Consider the following 22,994-nt stretch of genomic DNA (forward strand, 5'->3'; position numbering starts at 1 on the left):
AAGTAGTGTGATCTAAGAACAAGCACATGTTCTCATCATTCGTGACTCTGACATAGGAGTTCGTAACATTATAGCTCATGGCTTGGTCAATCGAACAAATTTTATTGACTTTATTGATAAAATTTCAAACTCCTGTGACTCTAAGAACTGAGCACGAAAACAACGGGAACGTCGATATCGAACGCACTTATGGACGTTTATTAAAGGATTAACTCAGAGGTTACTGTATGCTTCTGAAGATCTTGAATGCAAAATAAAGTATGGTGGTCTTTTTCTTCTGTAGGTGTCAGAAACTGAATTGCTTGCAACTGTGATATGTTTGGTTTCATTAAATACTATTGAATAAAATGAAGATCATTTAATATGATATACTGGATGGACTAGTGAAATGCTTTTCGGACTAGTGAACATCAATAGTGACTAGTCCGTACGGACTAGTGCTTGTAGAAGTTAATTTCGAACCCTACATACATATCCAAGGTATCCTACCACTATCAATTTCCACCTATATGTTTATGTGTTAGAATGAATAAGATGTTAATGGTACCAAGATTGAATCTGTGGTGAAAATATAAATAACACATCATTCAGGGATTCGCTTCTGACCTTCTAACCTCATCCACAGGCGCACTTCCAGCGAAGAAATGCATCGATTTGATGCAATTCTTGCACCAATCCACATCCGAGTCTTCTTACTGGTTACGGAAAATGACGAGCGTGTGATCCGATTGTAGGCAATAATGGTAGACCTATTTCATTCTTTTCTTTGCACATCAAGAGACTGTGTACCTATTCTATGGTGATCGGTCTTTAGATGTCCTCCCTGTCTGTAGGTCTGTCTGTTCCATTTTATCATTTGTCTGTTTAGCTCACTTGAGCTTTTTGAATCAAAGTTTGTGATTTATATGTATATTCAAACGTATCATTTTAGAACCACAGAAATATTTTCATCTTAACTTGACACAAACTGTTCTAGAGTAGATAGCATTTGTGTTTGTTTACAGGTAGGTTCATGTGTGATGATTTAAGAGTGAAAACAGGAGGGGGGTATTCTTTTTTAGTCTTACAGGAGGGGGGAGGGGGTATTCTTTTTTAGTCTTACAGGAGTTTGGTATTCTTTTTAAGTCTTGACCATAAAAGTAAAAAATTTCCAGAAAGCGTGTTTTATCTAATGAAAAATATCATCATGCAGTGTACATTCAAATCTTTTTTCACCAGGGCTGGGGCCATAATAGGGTTTAACTTAAGGACATACAGTCATGATTTCTCTCGATACCATGTAATTTTTCGTGACATTTTACATACAATGCACTTGCATTCTATCTCATTTCTACATAAAATCTAAGGTTATATTACAATGTTCGTTTTAGAGTTAGCATATTTGAATAGTTCCTGCTTATATTGCAAGTAAAAATGTAAAGTCAACTGTTTTTGTAATGCTGTATAGCTTATAAGTGGACAACACTGTAGCAAGGAAAGAAAACTTTGGCACAATCAGTTATCAAACCCGGGATCCTTGTAATACTAGTTAGGTGGTATAACCACTGAGCTACCCAGGCCGATATACAAAGTATGGTAATATTACTACAATATATAGATTTAAATAACCACTGACCTACCCTGTTTTATATACAAAGTATGGTAATATTACTACAATATATAGATTTAAATAACCACTGACCTACCCTGATCGATATACAAAGTATGGTAATATTACTACAATACAAGATTTAAACCTTCTCAGAAATCATACAAGAACTCTTCATATCAAGGAGATGAAAAAAATAATTTTGGAGAAAATTCAGAAACATTGTGTATGTCTTTAAGTTTTACATAGGAGTATATACATATAGGATAATTGTTTATAAATGTTCTTTTAAGAACCACAAGAGACAATGTATCAAATTAAGATGCAGCACTACATAGTATACTCTTGTAGATTCAAGTGGGATACATGTTTGCTATATGTGCTCTCAATTTTATCTGGGGAAATGCTATTTCTCAGGTGAGCTATGTGGCCCATGGGCCTTTTTGCTTCATAATGCTTTGCACTGTTGATAATTAGGAGATTTGCTTTGTTGCCACTTAGTGAAGAAATGTAAATCAAGTTTTAAAGTTTTGTCGTAGTTCCGTATTGCAAGAGTTATGACCCTTTATTTTCTGTTATAGGGAGCTTGTAGATGACATTTAATGCAGTAATAATGCTTTTAGAATGCATGCTTAAGCATGTTCTACATCTATCAAAAATGCAATTTCTGGATTTTTAGTAGTAAAGCGGAGTTCGAAATTAACTTTTAACTATTAATGTTCACTAGTCAGCAAAGAATTTCACGCATCCATCCACTTTAGCACATTAAATGATAATGTAAATTCGTATTTATTCAGTTGTAGCATTTAATCAAACCAATCAATTCACAGCTGAAAACAATCAGTTTCTGACCCATACAGTAGAAAAAGACAACCATACTTTATTTTGTTTTCTTTAGAAGCATACAATATCCTCTGAGAGACTAGCGTAACCCCTTTTGTTTGGAAGGTCAGCCAGTTATTGTCACACAAATGCTTAACCATGAAGTTATTCATTCCATAAATTCAAACATCTAGGAGACTTGGACAACTTTGCTAAACTCTCAACCAATTCAAGATTGATCTCCAGATTTTTGTTAGTCTGTGTGGATTAGTGCATATGTAGTGTTTGCTAGTCCAGCCCGTTTCATTTATTAGTGTCAGATTTACGGATATGATATGATTTCGAACCCTGTAAACAAAAGGAAGAAAAAAATAATGATTATATCTTGGTCCAGAGACCAGAACAATTCCTTCAGATTGATTAAAAATGATTTCTTAAAATTTTATTAATATGTAAATATTAAGTTATAATAGAGAGAAATCATCAGATTTAGTTGTCGAAAAAGTGGAGCAAATTTGGGAATAGAAATTCAAAGAAGCACGAATGTTTTGCATGACATTAATTTGACCCGTTATGTATGTCTGCTTGTTTAAAGGTGAACGGCCTTAATGGAGCGTCCTCCCGCATGGCTAGGCATTGTAAGGTATTGTATTCACTTCTGATGGTGCCAGAATCTGTGTGGCTATTTAGCATGCTTTCCTAATGAGGGATCTTGTGTGATAGTGCAGAAATTTTCCCATCTGCACCCAAACTTAACAAAATGTAGCATATTCATAAATTTGATATGCACAAATTTTCTTTTACAGTATATAGATATGAATTCACTCGTAGTTGCTTTTACGATTTCTAAATTCACAGTTTTCACATGCACTCTATATAAATATTATAGACAGTAAGTTACTGTAGATTTTTTATTTTACACAAGTGTGTAATGTCACGGAATGATTTGTAGACATCAAATCACGAGAACAGGAATTTTCGAGTAGACTTGATCAAGAGTTCTGACATACGGTACATCAGCCAAACTGAATATAGAAATAAAAATGAGTGATTTCATTTTGCTAGTGGTGATTCTTGCAGACTGTGTAAATGATTTTTGATTTTACAGAACATGAGGTTTGGTAAAACAATCTGACTTTTCCAGACCAAAATTTCTAATGTGCAAAATTTCTTTATCAACTGAAATTCTTATTTCTACCCTTGATTTACCTTTCGTATATTTCAATCCAAATATTTATACCCCCCGCAACAAGTTGTGGGGGGGGGTATACTGGAATCGGGTTGTCCGTCTGTCTGTCCGTCCGTCTGTAGATGCAATGGTTTCCGGGCTCTAAAGCATTATCCTTTCCACCTACCGTCACCATATCATATATATGGACTACCCATGGGATGAAGATGTTCCCTATCAATTTTGGGGTCAAAGGTCAAGCGCACTAGACATCAAAGTAGCAATATGGTTTCTGGGCTCTAAAGCGTTATCCTTTCCACCTACAGTCACCATATCATACATATGGACTACCCATGGGATGAAGATGTTCCCTATCGATTTTGGGGTCAAAAGGTAGAAGGTCAAGCACAATGGACATCGAAGTAACAACATGGTTTCCGGGCTCTAAAGCGTTATCCTTTCCACCTACAGTCACCATATCATACATATGGACTACCCATGGGATGAAGATGTTCCCTATCGATTTTGGGGTCAAAAGGTCAAAGGTCACGCGCACTGGACATCGAAGTAGCAATATGGTTCGGTTTGTCATGCCATTTGTTTTTTACACTCAGAAAAGAGGTAGTTTATACCTATTACCAACACCCTTTGGGAGATTGGGGTAAGCGGGGGGTATTCTTAGTGAGCATTGCTCACAGTACCTCTTGTTTTATTTTGAAAAACGGAAGTAGTATAATACTGGGTTTACTATAATAAAACCAAAAAGACAACACCAGACATTTGGTCCGGATAAATACAAAATTTTACCAAATCAAGCCACTTTTTACTGGAAATGTAACAATTTTCTCCTAGCCTGTTCTCCCTACATTATAAGCAATGATGAATTCCTCGCCTGTATTCAGGAAACAACGGTATAGCCACTTTAATTTTGATTTGAAAAGATTTTAGTCTTGGGTGAAAGAAACAACAATGAAACTGCAGAAAAAAGTGGGTCACATTTCGTATATATATACATTTGCTTTACAAAGATTTAGGAAAAATAAAAATTTTGATTAAAAATTTATAGATTTCATGATGATTTGAGGTTTAATTTCCAAATATAGTATTTCATTGGTAGAGCTATGTTTTTAATGGATTAAATCACAGTCTCTCTGATAATAATCCAACCTTAGATGTATATTTTAGATTATAACTGTCTCTCTGATAACAATCCAACCTTAGATGTATATATTAGATTAACTGTCTCTCTGAAAATAATCCTACCTTGGATGTATATTTAAAATTGCATGTGTCCATTGCCAGTGTGTTTGGAATTAAACACACTTGTACAAAATGTATTCAGTGGCAAGATTGATATGTCACATAAAATTCTTGTGATAATTTCTGTTAAATGCAGCTGAGCTTGTCCTTTCACTTTGAATTTCAAATCATTTGAGTTTCTCACTCCATGGTGACCTACTGCAAACTGTCATCTGTTGTTGTCTATCATTGTTCTCAAAGCATTGTCTGTCAGTCATAAACCTAGTACAAAGTTTGGTATCTATAGCATCTGTGGGTCGTGTAGAAGAATAGATGATGGTACAGTCTAATTTCAAAGTCACTACCCCCAACCCTTGTTGCCTTATGTAGAGGTGGGACTAAAATACCCAAAAGTAGTGTAATCTTTATGGAAAAATGGCAATCAATCTCATAAATTCCATAAAGAATACAAAATTAACAGTAGGGCAAAAATGGACTCCTGGACACAACAGAGGTGGGATCAGGTGACAAGGAGGAATAAGCATCCCCTGTTGACCACACCCCTACGCCATGAGGCCTTTATTTTGATATATACCTGTCATAAGTTCAAACTTTGTTTGACAGATTTTATACCAATTGTTAAACTGTTCTATACATGCTGATATTGACCTTGGATTACTCTGTTGACCTGATCAAGAGATATAGGGCTCACTGCGTATATGACCAGTCGACAGGGGATGTTTGCTCCTCCTAGGCATTTGCTCCTTCTTCTGTTATACTACTTAAATGCTTATAAATTGCTACTTTTGTGTAAAAGCATGAGAGCCAACATGCTTAACGATAATGAATAAATTTAAAGTTTTGAATTGCCGTACTGACAGTGAGGAGGATGAAAATAAAATGGGGTGAAAATTTTCCACTATTAAAGAAAATGGAATAGAAACATCTTAAAATCTTCATAAATGCAACGTTTGAAGAGACTTTAGACAAGTTGTGTGACATTGGGTAGTACACTAAAGTTCAAAGTTAAAAAATGATTTCTGGGGGGTAAATTGGTATTGACTCTTGATGTGTGATGCCCAGGTGACTGATAAGGTTCATGGGCCTCTTGTTAGGTAAAAAGACCTACTGTTATGAATGGCAGAGTTCTGTTCATAACATCTGAGCAGTAATTTAAGATGTGATGTTCTATCTTGAATTAGTTTTTTTTTTTTTTTTTTTTTTTTTTTTATACATCAAAAATATAAGGTAGCTGCAATAATGTAACCCTATCCAATTTTTCTTTATTCTGACATTTTCTCTCCCTAAAAAAAAAAAAAAAAAAAAAAAAAAAAATCAGAGAGGGCTACATTATTGCAGCTAATATATAAGGATGCACTAAAGCACTAAATTTAAAAATGTGTGGATGTAAACTCTGACTAAAATTGTGCATTTATCCATTTAAAGTCTAGATATCTTTTCTTTAAAACAAAATTTATGAGGAGATCCCATTGAAATGCATTAAGTAAAAAAAATATTATAGTAGCAAAACATATTGTCATCAAGCTAGATGTTCTGTTTACTTTAAACCTGCAGTAGGTGATTTAATCTGGTCTGACTTTCCGCTCCTCGCATACAACACACCAAAAAAACGGTACACAGGATGTGTTGTCATGAATCTGAGAAAGTCAGCAGAAATAAGTACACAAGATGTGTTGTCATGAATCTGAGAAAGTTGGCAGAAATTATATATTGAACCTTGTCTGGTACTTTAGAAAAATCAGAATTTGAAATATTTATAATTTTGCCTTGACTGGTGTGTTGAGGAAGTAGGCATACCTGTTCTACAGATGTCATTGCTCAGTAATAAAACATGTACTGCAACACTAGCTGGGATATTGTTAGGAAATTTAGAATTTAAAACAAAAGAATGCATGGCTAATGTGTATATGATGATCAATACAATTTATGTGCATTGCATGACAATCTGCCATGAACAAACTCTAATGTATATTGGACTAATTAGTAGACTTTCTTAAAGAATCCCCCTAAGTACGAGGAGTGGGCTGAAAGACTCAATCAATAGAGAAAGACCTGACGTTTTTATGTTGGCAGACTATACTATCACTTTGCATTTCTCATACTAGGTGTAAAAACCAATAGTTTCTATAGTAACTATTAGCCTGATATTAGAATACCAGCTAGGAAGTATTGGCTGTACTATGTTAGTGTAGAGCTGTTCAGATTACTGATTATTTCTCCTGATGGTGTTTTATAAAGGACAGATTGACATTCTTCAGGAAAATCTCATTCATTTACCTGTCACATGACAAAGGGACTGTGTACTGTCCTGTATGACCCCCTTATGAATTCCTTCAAACATTAATATTCATCATTATGCAGATTTCTTTGATAGCCTAACAGATGTCAACAAATTGTTGGCACCATTCTATTTTAGTTCAGTCGAATCTCGACTAAGAACTGGTGACAACATTTAGTGTCTCATAGAGCAAATATTCTATATGTAACAACATAAGTTACAACATGTTATATCTGGAATAGCATTATCTGTAACAATATCTATAACAGCAGCCTATCAGTAACAGCAGTCTAACAGATGTAACAACATTCTCATGTCTGATTCTATGACACTGTCTGATTCTATAACATTCTGTCTGATTCTATAACATTGTCTGATTCTATAACAACATTCTGTCTGATTCTACAGCATTTTGTCAGATTCTATAACATTCTGTCTGATTATGTAACAACATTGTCTGATTCTATAACAACATTCTGTCTGATTCTATATCAACATTCTATCTTATTCTATAACATTCTGTCTGATTCTATAACAACATTGTCTGATTATATAACAACATTCTGTCTGATTCTATAACAACATTCTGTCTGATTCTACAACATTCTGTCTGATTCTATAACAACATTGTCTGATTCTATAACAACATTCTGTCTGATTCTATAACAACATTCTGTCTGATTCTGTAACACTCTGTCTGATTCTATAACAATATTCTATCTGATTCTATAACATTCTGTCTGATTCTATAACAACATTCTGTCTGATTCTATAACATTCTGTCTGATTCTATAACAACATAGTATGATTCTATAACAACATTCTGTCTGATTCTATAACAACATTCTGTCTGATTCTATAACAACACTCTGTCTGATTCTATAACATTCTGTCTGATTCTGTAACAACATTCTATCTGATTCTACAACATTCTGTCTGATTCTGTAACAACATTCTATCTGATTCTGTAACAACATTCTATCTGATTCTACAACATTCTATCTGATTCTACAACATTCTGTCTGATTCTGTAACAACATTCTATCTGATTCTACAACATTCTATCTGATTCTACAACATTCTGTCTGATTCTGTAACAACATTCTGTCTGATTCTACAACATTCTGTCTGATTCTATAACAACATTGTCTGATTCTATAACAACATTCTGTCTGATTCTATAACAACATTCTGTCTGATTCTATAACAACATTCTATCTTATTCTATAACATTCTGTCTGATTCTATAACAACATTCTGTCTGATTCTATAACAACATTCTGTCTGATTCTATAACAACATTCACATATATATATATATATATATATATATATATATATATATATATATATTACTGCCTTCTTTTACTAGGTCTTAATTTATCTAAAATGAATATCAATTAGCAAATTTCTACATTGTGCAGTATTCATTTTGTATTGTCATGGGAAAATAATGTTTGTAATGAGTTTTGAACATGAAACATTTAAGAGGAAATGCACATTGCCACAGTATTTCAGAGGAAGTAAGTTACATAATTCAATGTACATATAGAATGAATATTAAGAATTATATTGTCCATTAGGTTAACACATTCAATTATTATCCATACAATACTGCCGAACTGCAGATAAAGAGTTCATCCCACAGAGGTTTGGAATTTTTGTCAAGCAGTTTACTAGGTAAGGTCAACTCTAATGCTTCCAATTTCAAAATCTTTCTGTACATGAGTTTCAGGGTACTTGTACACAATTGGATGTATCAAATTTAATTTGCCTTATTTCTTGTACTAAAAGAATTGCATTAATTTTAGGAGCACTTGGATAAGCAGTATTAGTGAACAACATAATCTGCAATTAGCTTATACTTATGCAAAATACACTCGAGTACTGACTTGGCAATACTCTTCTGTGGTAAAGAAAGACTTGGGATTGAAGTGTGAAACAAGTGAACATTTTAATGGGGGTGTTTTTATATGATACAAAATACAGGAAGACAATCAACTTATGTTTCCTATCTCTAGTGAAATCAGCAACTAAACCAATAGGAAATGTACGATTAAGGACAGACAATGAAAATCTGAAAATGAAACCTACATCTACTGCATAGTGTTGTACAGAGAACCATGCACATGGTAGTTACATGGATGATCATGGAAGGAGTAGGGGGATGGCAGACCATGGTTAAACCAATGTATACAAAGTTTGAATGATCATGAAAGGAGGGGGGGGACAGACCAGTTTGAATGATCATGAAAGGAGGTTGGGGGGGGGATGGTAGACCATGGTTGAAGTTTGAATGATCATGGAAGGAGGTTGGGGGGGGATGGCAGACCAGTTTGAATGATCATGGAAGGAGGTTGGGGGGATGGCAGACCGGTTTGAATGATCATGAAAGGAGGTGGGGGGGGGTGGCAGACCAGTTTGAATGATCATGAAAGGAGGTGGGGGGGGGGAGGCAGACCAGTTTGAATGATCATGGAAGGAGGTTGGGGGGATGGCAGACCAGTTTGAATGATCATGAAAGGAGGTTGAGGGGGGGGGGGATGGGAGACCAGTTTGAATGATCATGAAAGGAGGTTGGGGGGTGGGGTGGGGGTGGGGGGTGGCAGACCAGTTTGAATGATCATGAAAGGAGGTTGGGGGGGGGGGTGGCAAACCATTTTGAATAATCATGAAAGGTTTTTTTTGGGGGGGGGCGACCATGGTTGGACCACAGTATACAAAGTTTGAGTAGTATCATCAGGGGTACCAGCCCCTCCTCCTCATTTCTCTGCTCTGACACTGCAATGAAGTTTGACAACATTGATTTGCTGTTCAAGCACAATGGGGTAAAATATTTAGATTTAGACTAGCTATTTGTTTTGAATGGCAAAATTATTGTGACAGATGAAATGTTTACCAAAATTTATTTCTGATTTCATTTGATATTTTGATGACATAGGGATTGTTGAAGCATTGAGACCGGAGACAATGCCAAGTATGTGGTATGTCTTTTTTAGCCAGACAACTATTTAGTATAGTACACATGTACTGGTGCATACAGTGTACGTGTATTGTCATTTTATACAGGTACTGTGAAGTCGAGAGTTAATTTTGTCTGATCTTCCCTAACATTTATATCTTAGACTAATTTTATACAGGTACTGTGAAGTCGAGAGTTAATTTTGTCTGATCTTCCCTAACATTTATATCTTAGACTAATTTTGTTGGGTTTTTTTTTTTCAGTTTCCAGAGCATGGATTCTATAGCTTAGTAGACAAAATTCTTTTATTCCGTCATGACAACACAAGTTCCAACATTCTACAAATCATCACCAGTCCGATGGACGTGAAGGAGGGCTGTCTTGTTGAAGTAGTTCTCTCAGGTAATTTATCATTAATCTAACGCAGAATTTCAGGATTTGGTCTTCAAAATGAAAACATTTATTTTATTATATGGAAGGGATTCAATCTATTCAAAATTAGACTTGTAAATCCGCTCCTCTACAATACACTTCAAAACAAGATCTATTACAACTCCCAGTACAAATTTATTAAATGTAACTGACGAATTTTGTCTGGTTGTCACACTGTCGTAAAACACATTTATAATATTTACATTTCCATTTGCCTTTGAAGTCTTTACAAATTGTAATGATATAACCGTTTCCTCATGAAAGCCGTACAGTTGTGAACAATGTACATATGAATCTTGATAAATATAGTAAGTTAATTTTTGTGGTTTGGAATTCCAACAGAAATGAAAGTATAAAGAGGTTAATTTTATTTTTGACGATTCATGAGGGTGTGATCCCTGTGACGCTTCATGCCGACAGCGTACTTCCTGAATGCAATTGTAGGAAATGCATGGTTATAGCAAATGCTTTCTAGGAGGCTGAGAAAGTTCTAGATTGATATAAGGTCTGCCGGGGTAATAATGCATTGTAAAGCTCTTTAAGCAGCATATGCTGGAAAAAGCCTATATAAAACCAATCATTAAAATTATTATTAATGTGTTTTCCCATTACTGCTTTGTATTACATTCAGATAATGGGTCTTTCTCAGGTGTGCAACATCTCACTTGTGATTTTCTCCTTACACTCTGACCTAAGTGACATTTGACCTTTGCACGTAGAGAAACAAGTTCCACAGCTATTGCTTGTTTGAAAGGTCACCTGAGTAAACTCGGTAACCTCAGGTGACCTATTGCAATCGGTCTGCATCCATTGTTGTCTGTTGTGCGTTAACAATTGATCATTTTCAACTTCATCTTGATGATTACCGTTCCAATTCTTTTCAAATTTGGTATAAAGCATCTTCAGGACATGGGGGATCAGGATTCCTGCATCCCCAGGGCCTTAGGGGTGGGGCAAAAACCTCTAAAAATTGACCAATTTTCAAAAATCTTCTCCTCTACAACTTCAAATCTTTAAGAAAAACTAAATTACAGAGATTTATAGAGCAGTATGGCCTCTACCAGAATTGTAAATTTCATGATCCCCGGGGTAGAGGTTCTGACTCCAGGGTGGGGCCAAACTTGGTAATATATAGTGTATAGGTGCAAAACATTTAAATGATATCTGCTGTAACGCTTATATTGATACTAAATTGAAATTAAATAGATATTTAGAAGGAGTAGATAGTCCTTTATCAAAATTGTAAATTTCATGGGATGGGGGGAGGGTGGGGGATAATGGTTTGGATTGAGGATGGAGCCAAAATTATTATAGTGATTACTGTCTTGATCATTTCAAGGACTTCTTTAAGTTTGCTGATACAGTACAAAAGCTAAATGCATATTTAGGAAAAGCAGAAAAGGGTGTACCCAAAAAAAAATTGTGAATATCGCAACCCCAGGGTTTTGACTCTAGGATGGGTCCAAATTAGTCATATCGTTTAATGTTATTTTGATACAGATGAAAGGCTTTACTAAAGCCTTTCATCAGTGTATGCACTTTTGAGTCTGGTATTTAAGTTTTAAGAACACATCTTATTTGATAATGTTGCTGAATATTAGAATTTAGCTTAGATGTTCAGAACAGGAAGTTTTGTTACTACATTTCAGAGCCCTTGGGGCTAGTAAAACATTTAACTAGTACTCAGGTGATTGATAAGGCCTGTGGGCCTCATGTTATTTTTATTCATGGAAGACACTCAGGTAGAAGAAAAGTAAATGAAAAAGCAGTTAACTATTGTGCAACCTATATTATTCTAATTTCAAAAAGCAATAATGGAATCGCCTATTGGTGATGTGGATTACAATTATACTGAAATTTATGTGACTGTCCCTTGTGCTGTGCCGTTGTGTTGTACTGTATTCAACAAAGAAAAGCTGCTTTCCTCATTGCTGTATAGATAGTAATAGCACTTATCTCCTAAATATGAAAGAGTGTTGAAAAGAATGTTAAAAACTCCAAAGAAACGGACACCAATTAAATGGGGGACCAGGGAACACTAGGGGTTGCTTAATTGTCTGCTGAGAAGATGGCATGTTTATCTATATCAGGTAACGCTTATAAATAAGATAGGCATCCATTAATTCCAAACGGACTAGTATTCCCTAAGCTGCCTGTCAACGAACTATTAAAAAAAATATTGAGGAACTAACAAAAGCATGAAGGAAATGATTATTGCATGGTGACTTAAGGTTAACTGTTTCAATTACAGTCTTGGGAATGGCTAATATCCCAGACATCGGTGACTTAAGGTTAACTGTTTCAGTTGCAGTCTGAGAAATGGCTAATATCCCAGACATTGTTGACTTAAGGTTAACTGTTTCAGTTGCAGTCTGAGAAATGGCTAATATATCCCAGACATCGGTGACTTAAGGTTAACTGTTTCAGTTGCAGTCTGAGAAATGGCTAATATCCCAGACATTGTTGACTTAAGGTTAACTGTTTCAGTTGCAGTCTGAGAAATTGCTAATATATCCCAGACATCGGTGACTTAAGGTTAACTGTTTCAGTTGCAGTCTTAGAAATGGCTAATATCCCAGACATTGTTGACTTAAGGTTAACTGTTTCAATTGCAGTCTGAGAAATTGCTAATATATCCCAGACATCGGTGACTTAAGGTTAACTGTTTCAGTTGCAGTCTGAAGAATGGCTAATATCCCAGACATCATGAACAGGAAAGGGTTTTTTAGCTCACCTGAGCTGAAAGCTCAAGTGAGCTTTTCTGATCACCTTTTGTCCGTCCGTCTGTCCGTAAACTTTTTACATTTTCGACTTCTTCTCCAGAACCATTGGGCCAATTATAAGCAAACTTGGCCAGAAAGTATCCTTGGGTGAAGGGCTTTCAAGTTTGTTCAAATGAAGGGCCATGCCCCCTTCAAAGGGGAGATAATCACAAAATGCAAAAATAGAGTGGGGTCCTTTTAAAATCTTCTCAAGAACCACTGGGCCAGAAGAGCTTAAATTTACATGAAAGCTTCATGACATAGTGTAGATTCAAGTTTGTTAAAATCATGGCCCCCGGGGGTTGGATGGGGCCACAATAGGGGATCAAAGTTTTACATACAAATATTTAAGGGGAAATTTTTGAAAATCTTCTCAAGAACCACTAAGCCAGAAAAGCTGAGATTTACATGAAAGTTTCCTAATACAGTGCAGATTCAAGTTTGTTAAACTCATGACCCCTGGGGCTAGGATGGGGCCACAATAGGGGATCAAAGTTGTACACAACTAATAAATACAAAAAATCTTTTAAAAAATGTTCTCCTTAAGAACCATTGGACCAAAGAAGTTTACATTTGCACGAAAGCTTCCTGACATAGTGCAGATTCAAGATTGTAAAAATCATGGTCCCTGATAGGGGATCAAAATTTTACATACAAATATATAGGGAAAATCATTAAAAATCTTCTTCTGAAAACTCACAGGGCCAGAAAAGTTTACAATTACATGAAAGCTTCCTGACATAGCTGTGCAGATTCAAGTTTGTATAAATGGCCCCAGGAGTAGGTTGGGGTCACAATAGGGATCAAAGTTTTACATGCGAATATATAGGAAAAACCTTTAAATATGAGCCACGGTGACTCAGGTGAGCGATGTGGCCTATGGGCCTGTTGTTTTGTTCAGTTAGAGAGTTTTATTGAATATGAGTTATTGGAGGGTCTGCAGAAGACACTGTCGGTATGCCGAGGTTCTCTGCAGTGGTCTGTCTATGTTGCAGATATTTGGATAGCTCACTTTTGATACCTACAGCACACACAGTTTCAGCCATTGATTTGTGAAGAGCAAGCTGAATTAATGACCATTAAATGTTTCACAACAGGAAAGGGTTCTGATCGGATTGAATTAATTGCTCTCAGACTGACCTTAGTATTAATGTAGGAACAATAGATCTACAATATCAAGACTTCCGGGATGAATTCCAGGTTATGTAACACTATAAGTCATAGAGTAATTCTCATGTGAAATGAAATAAAGCCTCTCCATTATGTATATAGAGGAAATTCAATACTCTGTAGTCCAAAATGGAATTTATTTCACAAGTCAGATAGGATTTTTTTTCTCACATATTTTCATGAGTGTGAAGCACGTACTGAAAATATGAATTAAAAAATCCTGTCTCACTAGTGAAATAAATTCCATATCCAACTTCAAAGCATTGAATTTTCTGTTTATTACATTTTCTTTGGTTTTAGAACATGTTTATTTCAAAATAGTAATACTGTACACAACATGACATTACAATCAGTTATTTTTAAATTGTGAAAATATCATTTTTATTCATTGGATAAGTTATTTTATTTCACTGTTGAACATGTAATAAAAGAACATATTACTAGTTAGATAAAGGTTAGGGAGAATTTAACATCATCTAATTAACAATTTTCTTCTGATCTCTGGTCCTGATGTTCATTTGTGTGATTCAGAGAAATTGAATTTATCTAGCGGTCCCCCATTTGTTCCCAGTCATAATTAATTTGTGAACATCATACAATAAATGTCACATTGTTATCTGAGATGGCAATTTGTAAGCCACTGGTAGTCTGCACCACACCAATATGTATTCTCCTACGTGCCTTTGAACTCATCAATATCTAACCCTTTGGTGATAGTTGCATAATTGATAAATGATTTCAAACAACAATTGAGCTGAATTAGAGAGTGATTGACATATTTACTTTTAGTTTCAATAAATTGGCGGAGATTACATGGATTGTGACGTTTTGTATTGATATAGTCACCTGGCTGGAGCAGACTTTGTGAAAATATTGGATCGTCTGAGATTTAGGTCTATTTTCCCGTTAATCCTTCAGTTTGATCATACATCGTGTTGTGTAGACGGTAGGTAGATATACACTGGATAACTTGTGACCGGAGATCGGGGTGTGATTTCGGATTTAATTCCCCTTGTGTAGTGCGGTGTGGCTCCACGATGGAAGAGGATATTCCGGAATATGGCGGTGCTGAGGGCTGGGATAGTGGGGTGTACTCTTACAAATGGTTTCACGCATGTAAGTTTCATCACTGACCTTCTCCGTTCCTTCAGTCCAAAATTGTTATCTGGAACATAGGCTCCGTTTTTCTTTTATCACTGTTTTATTTTCATTATTTGATTCATTAAGGATTATGATAGTGTGTCTAAAAGACAATTTCCTACAAAAAGAAATATTTTGAAGATTTTGTAGGGAATTTTCTTTTCAAAGAGATACAATGGATTCTCAATCACAAGAATGGCTGAGTTAGTGTTCTAAACAAAATCAGCTTCTGCAGGTAGAGTTATGACTCCCAGTGTAAATGTACTTCATGGAGTGGAATTTTTTGAATTAGAAATTTAGTTCAATGGTGTTGTGTGACCTTGACCTTAAAACTTTGCCTCAAATATCTAGATCATAATGATACAGGTTCTAAATTACTGTGGTACTTTGAACATAAAAATACATTCATTTAATAGGAATTCATGCAGTTTTAAATACACGTATGATATTAAAATTTCTGTGAATGACCATGAATTTAGATTTTTTTCAGCAGTTGGGTTAAAACTAAAAACTACTTAATGTCTATAATTCTTACATTCATTTAGAGGAAAAGTTGATAGATTTGTCACCATATTAATTGTATATAATAGTGGTACATGATTATAACAAAGTGTTTTCTATTTGAATAATCCTGCACTCGTCTGGTGAGTTATGAAAGTTATGATGAATGATAAGGGGCAAGATCAAAAGATCGATGTCAGATACAAATCTTAATTCAAATAGTTAGGAGGAGGGAGGTTAAAAACTCCCGTAACTTTGTCACCCGACATTGATTACACTTTTAAAAAGAAAAACAGACAAGCCACATAATGATTTTACATTTTAATGAACATTTAACAGTTTTAATGTACACTTTCATTTGTGAATAAACAGTAGACTAGGTATACAGAGTGTTATTTATAATAGTATGTTTTTGCTTGTTAATTGATTAGTTTCAACATTCATCATATATAGTTTTAAAGGGGGTAGGGGCTTCTTGGTGAAAACTATGTGGATTTAGTTTTTTGTCAGACATTGAAGTTTTGATCTTGCCCCTAAGGCTAGATAAAAGTACTATAAATCAAATGAATGAAAATAAAGATCAGGCCCTAAAGAATAATTAAGATTGAGAACCAGATAATTTAATTTTTATGGCCTAATCTTAATAAGTTTTGAAATTAGGTTATAAGCATATAAATTGAAATTGTAATGTAATTCTGGATATAAATCATGGTGGGAATTGTTATGAGGGTTTTTCCGTGCAACAGTTTATGCAATATTGTCCAGATGTGGATGCTATATAGTATTGTTTGATATATATTGACTTTTTGTAAATGGTAAATTTTCAGCTAATGGTGGTTAATTTTATTTGACTATACAGTCATGTATGTTTTAGAGGATTTTTCATTTAATGAACATAACCAAAAGTACTGGGCTTTATAATGATATGTTTTTAAATAGGAAGGTGGAGTAGTTTTAAAAATCATCTGATTTTTGGTTATTTTATATAAGATATGGAGTATTTAATTGAATATAATTACAGGTTTTAAAATAAAAGGTAGTGGATAAATTGGTATGCAGCAGAAATGCTGCATTTTGGTGAATGAGGAAAATTCATCAAAGATCAAAAGACCATCTGATAAATGATTCACACATTAAGTGAAATTCTGCCCATTAAAACAGTGAAAATCTACCAAATATTTTCAACACCAAAATTGGATATTTCCTACTGTATTTTATAAGTGTTAAGGTATTGAAACATCATAATACAGGTATTGAATTAATCTTACCCTCCCTGTAGTTTCTCTAACTATTGAAATTAGGAAAGGGTTTTTGCTGGAGAAAACTATATTTTCAAATATATAAGCTCCAATGACATGCACAATCAAACTCCTCTGCCTAAGTCGATCTCGTCGTATAGAGACCTCACATAGATGACACTTCATATAAGCAGATTTGTATATTGTGAATCCGAGATTCTCATGTTAACGTTTTCACATTATAGAACATTTAATATATGAATATGAATATTGTTTTGAAGTATACAACAATTTAAAATAACATTTGTCTTGATGAAGTCACACCTACATTTCCAGTAACCTTGTGGTCACGAAAAGGGTCTTTAAATACCTGAGTGAATGATAGAGAAATTGATAAAGATAGGTTCTTGTAAGACAATTAGAAAAGATTACATGAACCAAATGTGTATATATATTTCCTTCTTCAATTCACATTCTGGGTCATTGAATCGAACTGCATTACAGTTAACGTCTAACACTGAAATAGGGTCTACAGAACTTGAATTACAGGGGGACTATAATTTTCTGAATCTGAATAGTAAAATATTACTTTATTCCCATGGTTAAAAAATTGGACGGTGATGATTTTGTGTCCTGAAGAGCAATATTGGAGTGCATTGTGGGTAGATTTCCAAAACTGGGGGAATAAAAAGAAAATTGGAGTATATTCTAAAATCTGGACAGCATTTTGAATTATCTGTCTAAGTCTGGAGGACATACCAGATACTCTATCTGTATTCCTCTCTAAGGAAAAATTGTTTTATCTTAATTTATCCAAAAATGTTACTTTATTTTATCTGGCATTATATACTTGTTTCATTAGTGTCATTGTATAAAGAGGTCAAGAGTTCTTTAAGTGCTAAAAGTGTGGAAGGAATAGTGAATATTCTGCAAGACATGAAGATAATGGATGAAAATTGGTCTAGCTTTTATGTCATTGAATCTGTCTTGTTGTCTAGTGGTTCTGTTTAATGTCTAATTTATAGAAAGAAATACATGTACTATGTTTATTTTATAGATAGAAATATGTTTATTTTATAGATAGAAATACCTATATGTTTATTTTATAGATAGAAATATGTTTAATTCATAGAAAGAAATACCTATGTTTATTTTATAGAAAGAAATATGTTTATTTTATGGAAAGAAATATCTTTAATTCATAGAAAGAAATACCTATGTTTATTTTATAGAAAGAAATATTTTTATTTTATGGAAAGAAATATCTTTAATTTATAGAAAGAATAATATGTTTAATTTTAAAATATAGAAAGAAATAGGTTTTGATTTATAAAAAGAAATATCTTTATGATGCATTTGTTATGCTGCAGTTGAATTAGGACATGATGTGTACAGCAAAACCACATTAATAGCTACAATCAACCTCAGCTATGTCGGAATTCCAAAGACCACTGGCATGAAAAAATTGTGACCTAGAACTGACCTTCACACGAAAACAATAACTGCAACACCCCAAGTTTTTTGTATCATGAGTATATATATGTTTTGACGTATGTGTATGTGAAATATCGCATCCCATTGTGTTCGTAGAAAGTGAGCAGACTCCATTCTGTTATCGATCTCTGTTTCTGGACAACCATATATTTATTATCTGGCAAGTAGGAAGCATGTAAGGGGGGGGGGGGGGGGGGGGGCAGGGGGTGTCTTCATAGACCAGGATATATAAAGTAAGGATTATGGTTTCTGTGCACTAATCCACAATGGCTTGCAGTCTGTAACTAAAGAATTTCCACAAAGAGATGATTTTTGGAGAAAAAAAATTAAAGCAATCAGCAATAATCAAATTTGCAACCAACCTCAAGTGTTGATAAAAGTCAATTTTTAAAAAATTATCAATAATATTTATTGCAAGTTTAAAGAGGATTACTGATTTTCATCATGATTGCTTTTTTTGTACATAATTTGTTCAAATGATGACCTTAGGGGCAGGATCAATAGGCCTCAATAGGAATACATTTTCAGGTCACTTTTGACATATTGCAATATGTCCAAAACCATCATCTTTTGTTGTCCATTGTTAACTCTTTTTTTTTATATGTTGTCTCTGATGATAATACACAATCAATTTTAGCATGGAGGGTGAAGAAGGGGAATCAGTACAAATGGGATGTAATTGACGAGATCGTAAACATTCTTTAAAAACTTCCTTTACATTTAACAGTCAAACCGCATGGTAGCGTTATAAGCTATAGTCAGCCTGTAGGCCCCCATCAACATTGGGAGATATGTGTGATCCCTGAATTGAAAGTTAATCATGCTTTAGAATGGGGATAAGTTTCATTGCAAGAAATGTGCTCTGTATGAACCAATATTGTGGCCCATTGGCATTTGGGAAATTATGAGGATTTTGTCATTAGCATTCGTAAATTCCTTTTAAAAAAATCTATGTTTACACTTCCTTCATTTTTGCACACATTCCAGGCTGATATAATCCATAGCTTGAAGGAAAATTTCCCATAAAATCATGACCCATGATGTCATGCGACATAAAAATTTATATGAATTCCAAAAGGGGAAATATGCATGTATGGTGGTGTTGCATAGGTTTCTGACTTGTACAGCATTAGGTGAACTCTGTCTAAGTGGACAATCGTTGGAGGGATTTTTTCCTGTATTGATCTGGGGAGTTTCATTAACTCACATCTATGTAGGACAACAGGAAGAGAATACTGGCTTCAGCACCAGAAGGTATATCTCTGATTCATCATATATAGCAGATCGTTCTCTTCCTGTAGCAGGCTTTGTCCGATCTTCTGTCAGCTTAATTGTCAGATCAAGACCGCCATGACTTTGTATGACTTCAAAATTGAAATTTGAATTAATTTGTTTAAATTGTTTTGAATAAACAATATTATTTTATCATGTTTAAAATAATTTTAAAGGAATTGTTTAAAAATATGATGTAATAGTTTTGTTAACTATTAAACTATTTCAAAGGAATTATGTGTTGATATAGTTTTGTTATTAAACTATTTTAAAGGAAGTGTTTAAAAATGTGATATAGTTTTGTTAACATAGTAAATTAAAAGTCTCTTTTAAATCTAGGTTCCTAGTTAAACTTCTTTTCAGAAAAACAGCATCTAGATTTTTTAGGTGGTTCTATAGCTAATCAATCTGGGTGTTGTAGGAGTGAAAACAAAAATGCCAGAGTGCTTAGTCGTTACGTAACTAGGGGCCCAAACAGTCGATCATCAAAGTGACCCGCACAGTCTAGGTCACCTCAGTATACTCGTTAAGTCCTGTCTGGTGTACCTGTCACACCGGAGTTAATGAAAGGAATGATGTCAGAGACAAATTTAGTATCTTACGTGCATTCAATATCTAAACAGTCTGACATTCTGTCTGAATTTTACAGCGATCGCACAAACATGGACTGTAAGAATTTTTTTTCCACCCACAGATTAACTTAACAAAGGTGCTCATGTAAAGTACAGTGGGATCACAATTTTCTACAATATTTCACACTTCCTGGAAACAATTTATAAGCTGTTGTTGTCCATTTTCCAGGTCTCTTGACATATGACAATAATTCTATATGATAATATGTGTATTATGGGTAGCATTATATTGGATGTGCTAAACAACAGCAGGTTATTTGAAATTAACACTGCTGTCAACAAGCGATGTTTTGAAGTCCTGGCAGGTTTTTATACTTGTGTCTTTTGATGAGCTATAGTTTGGCATTATCAGACTGTCCCCTGTCTTTTTTTCGATCAGTCCATCTGTTAAAGTTTTCGTGTGAGGTTGCTTATCTATCAGTGAGGCTTAGTTATAACAAACTTCATCGGTTGCTGCATCGGGGGGGGGGGGGGGGGGGTCTCACTGTGCCTCATTTTGGGATTACAGTTGAAGACTGCAACCATAGATAATGCACCATGTAGTATTGTAGTATATACCGTAGTAGTGTATTTTATGTGTTGCTTTCTTCAGAATCCTGTTCTTAAAGGACTTGATGGATTTGTGTTACTATGTAATCTTTCTAGAAAAATTTTGCATTCAGCTCCGTGAGCTACAGTTGAATTTTTTTAACAGCACGTAGGGTCATTCATCATTTAGTAATACCTGGATCTCTTAAGCTTATTACAAGGCATGATGAGCGATTCTGAGGACATTTACACTCTGTGAGCTGGGCATTTTCTGTGGGAAGGTGATGTCTCGAACTGTGATGGTTGATTTTTATCAGTGTTTTTGTACCACCTATTTGTGAGGGATTTCCTGTGTGAACTGGGTTTTCCTTTGGTCAGAAACTTTTGTACTTATTCTGCAAAGTTACCATTTCAAGAACTTTGATTTCATCATGTTTAAGTCCTGTCCGTTTAGTGTAATGGTTCCTTCATCATGTTTAAATCCTGCCTGTGTTGTGTAATGGTGCCATTGTTAGATTTCACATTCTGAGTGCTGGATTTCACATTCTGAGTGCAGATTCCTCATTCTGTGAACTGGATTCCACATTGTGGCCACTTTTTGTACTTTCATTGTTTATATTTGCAGTTGTTAGTTGACTTTGTATGTCTTAAATCCTTAGTAACGGTTTACTGCTCAATAATGTCTTAAATCCTACAGTTTACTGCACAATAATGTCTTAAATCCTTAGTAACGGTTTACTGCACAATAATGTCTTAAATCCTACAGTTTACTGCACAATAATGTCTTAAATCCTTAGTAACGGTTTACTGCACAATAATGTCTTAAATCCTTAGTAACGGTTTACTGCACAGTAATGTCTTAAATCCTACAGTTTACTGCACAATAATGTCTTAAATCCTTAGTAACGGTTTACTGCACAATAATGTCTTAAATCCTACAGTTTACTGCACAATAATGTCCTAAATCCTACAGTTTACTGCACAATAATGTCTTAAATCCTTAGTAATGGTTTACTGCACAATAATGTCTTAAATCCTTAGTAACAATTTACTGCACAATAATGTCCTAAATCCTGCAGTTTACTGCACAATAATGTCTTAAATCCTTAGTAACGGTTTACTGCACAATAATGTCCTAAATCCTGCAGTTTACTGCACAATAATGTCCTAAATCCTACAGTTTACTGCACAATAATGTCCTAATCCTACAGTTTACTGCACAGTAATGTCCTAACTCCTACAGTTTACTGCACAGTAATGTCCTAAATCCCACAGTTTACTGCACAATAATGTCCTAAATCCTCCCGTTTACTGCACAATAATGTCCTAAATCCTACAGTTTACTGCACAATAATGTCCTAAATCCTGCAGTTTACTGCACGATAATGTCCTAAATCCTCCAGTTTACTGCACAATAATGTCCTAGCTGTTTATGCTGTTAGTACATTATCATTTTCACCTTTTCATGTATGATGTAGATTAATTTCTAAGCAAGTTTTGCCCACTGGCTATATGATACAAGGTGGAATGTTCCTCAGTGGGTGGATCAAGGAATTTAATAGTGATAAGATTTTGGTGTGGTGGATAAAGGAATTTAATTGTAATACAATTTTGGTGCTATGTTGTTTGCAATAGATTATAATGTGCACAATAAATACATTCAATTATAAATAAACTTAACATCACTAGAGATGAGGACTATGGAGTGATGGGAGAAAGGGTGGGGGTCCTATTCTCAAACATTTATG

At 34.6% G+C, this 22,994-nt stretch overlaps 1 protein-coding gene across 18 annotated transcripts in view; it reads left to right on the forward strand.

The window, feature by feature from the left end:
- The window catches only part of LOC125649304 (serine/threonine-protein kinase D1-like), a 75,923-nt gene that overhangs the window by 4,288 nt on the left and 48,641 nt on the right, over positions 1-22,994 (forward strand). For 11 of the 18 annotated variants that reach the window (XR_008803136.1, XR_008803135.1, XM_056165651.1 and 8 more), the window contains exons 2-3: positions 3,006-3,053; positions 10,341-10,479. Coding sequence is in view for 16 of the 18 variants with exons in the window: in XM_056165651.1 (XP_056021626.1) it covers positions 3,006-3,053; positions 10,341-10,479 (187 nt within the window). In the remaining 2 variants the exon portion in view is untranslated. Of the gene's footprint in view, positions 1-3,005; positions 3,054-9,830; positions 9,944-10,340; positions 10,480-22,994 lie in introns of those variants that run through there. The other 7 variants (XM_048876741.2, XM_048876744.2, XM_056165656.1 and 4 more) reach the window with 2 other exon arrangements.

The sequence above is a fragment of the Ostrea edulis genome, chromosome 5 (assembly GCF_947568905.1).
Source record: "Ostrea edulis chromosome 5, xbOstEdul1.1, whole genome shotgun sequence".
In the NCBI taxonomy this organism is placed as follows: Eukaryota; Metazoa; Mollusca; class Bivalvia; order Ostreida; family Ostreidae; genus Ostrea; species Ostrea edulis.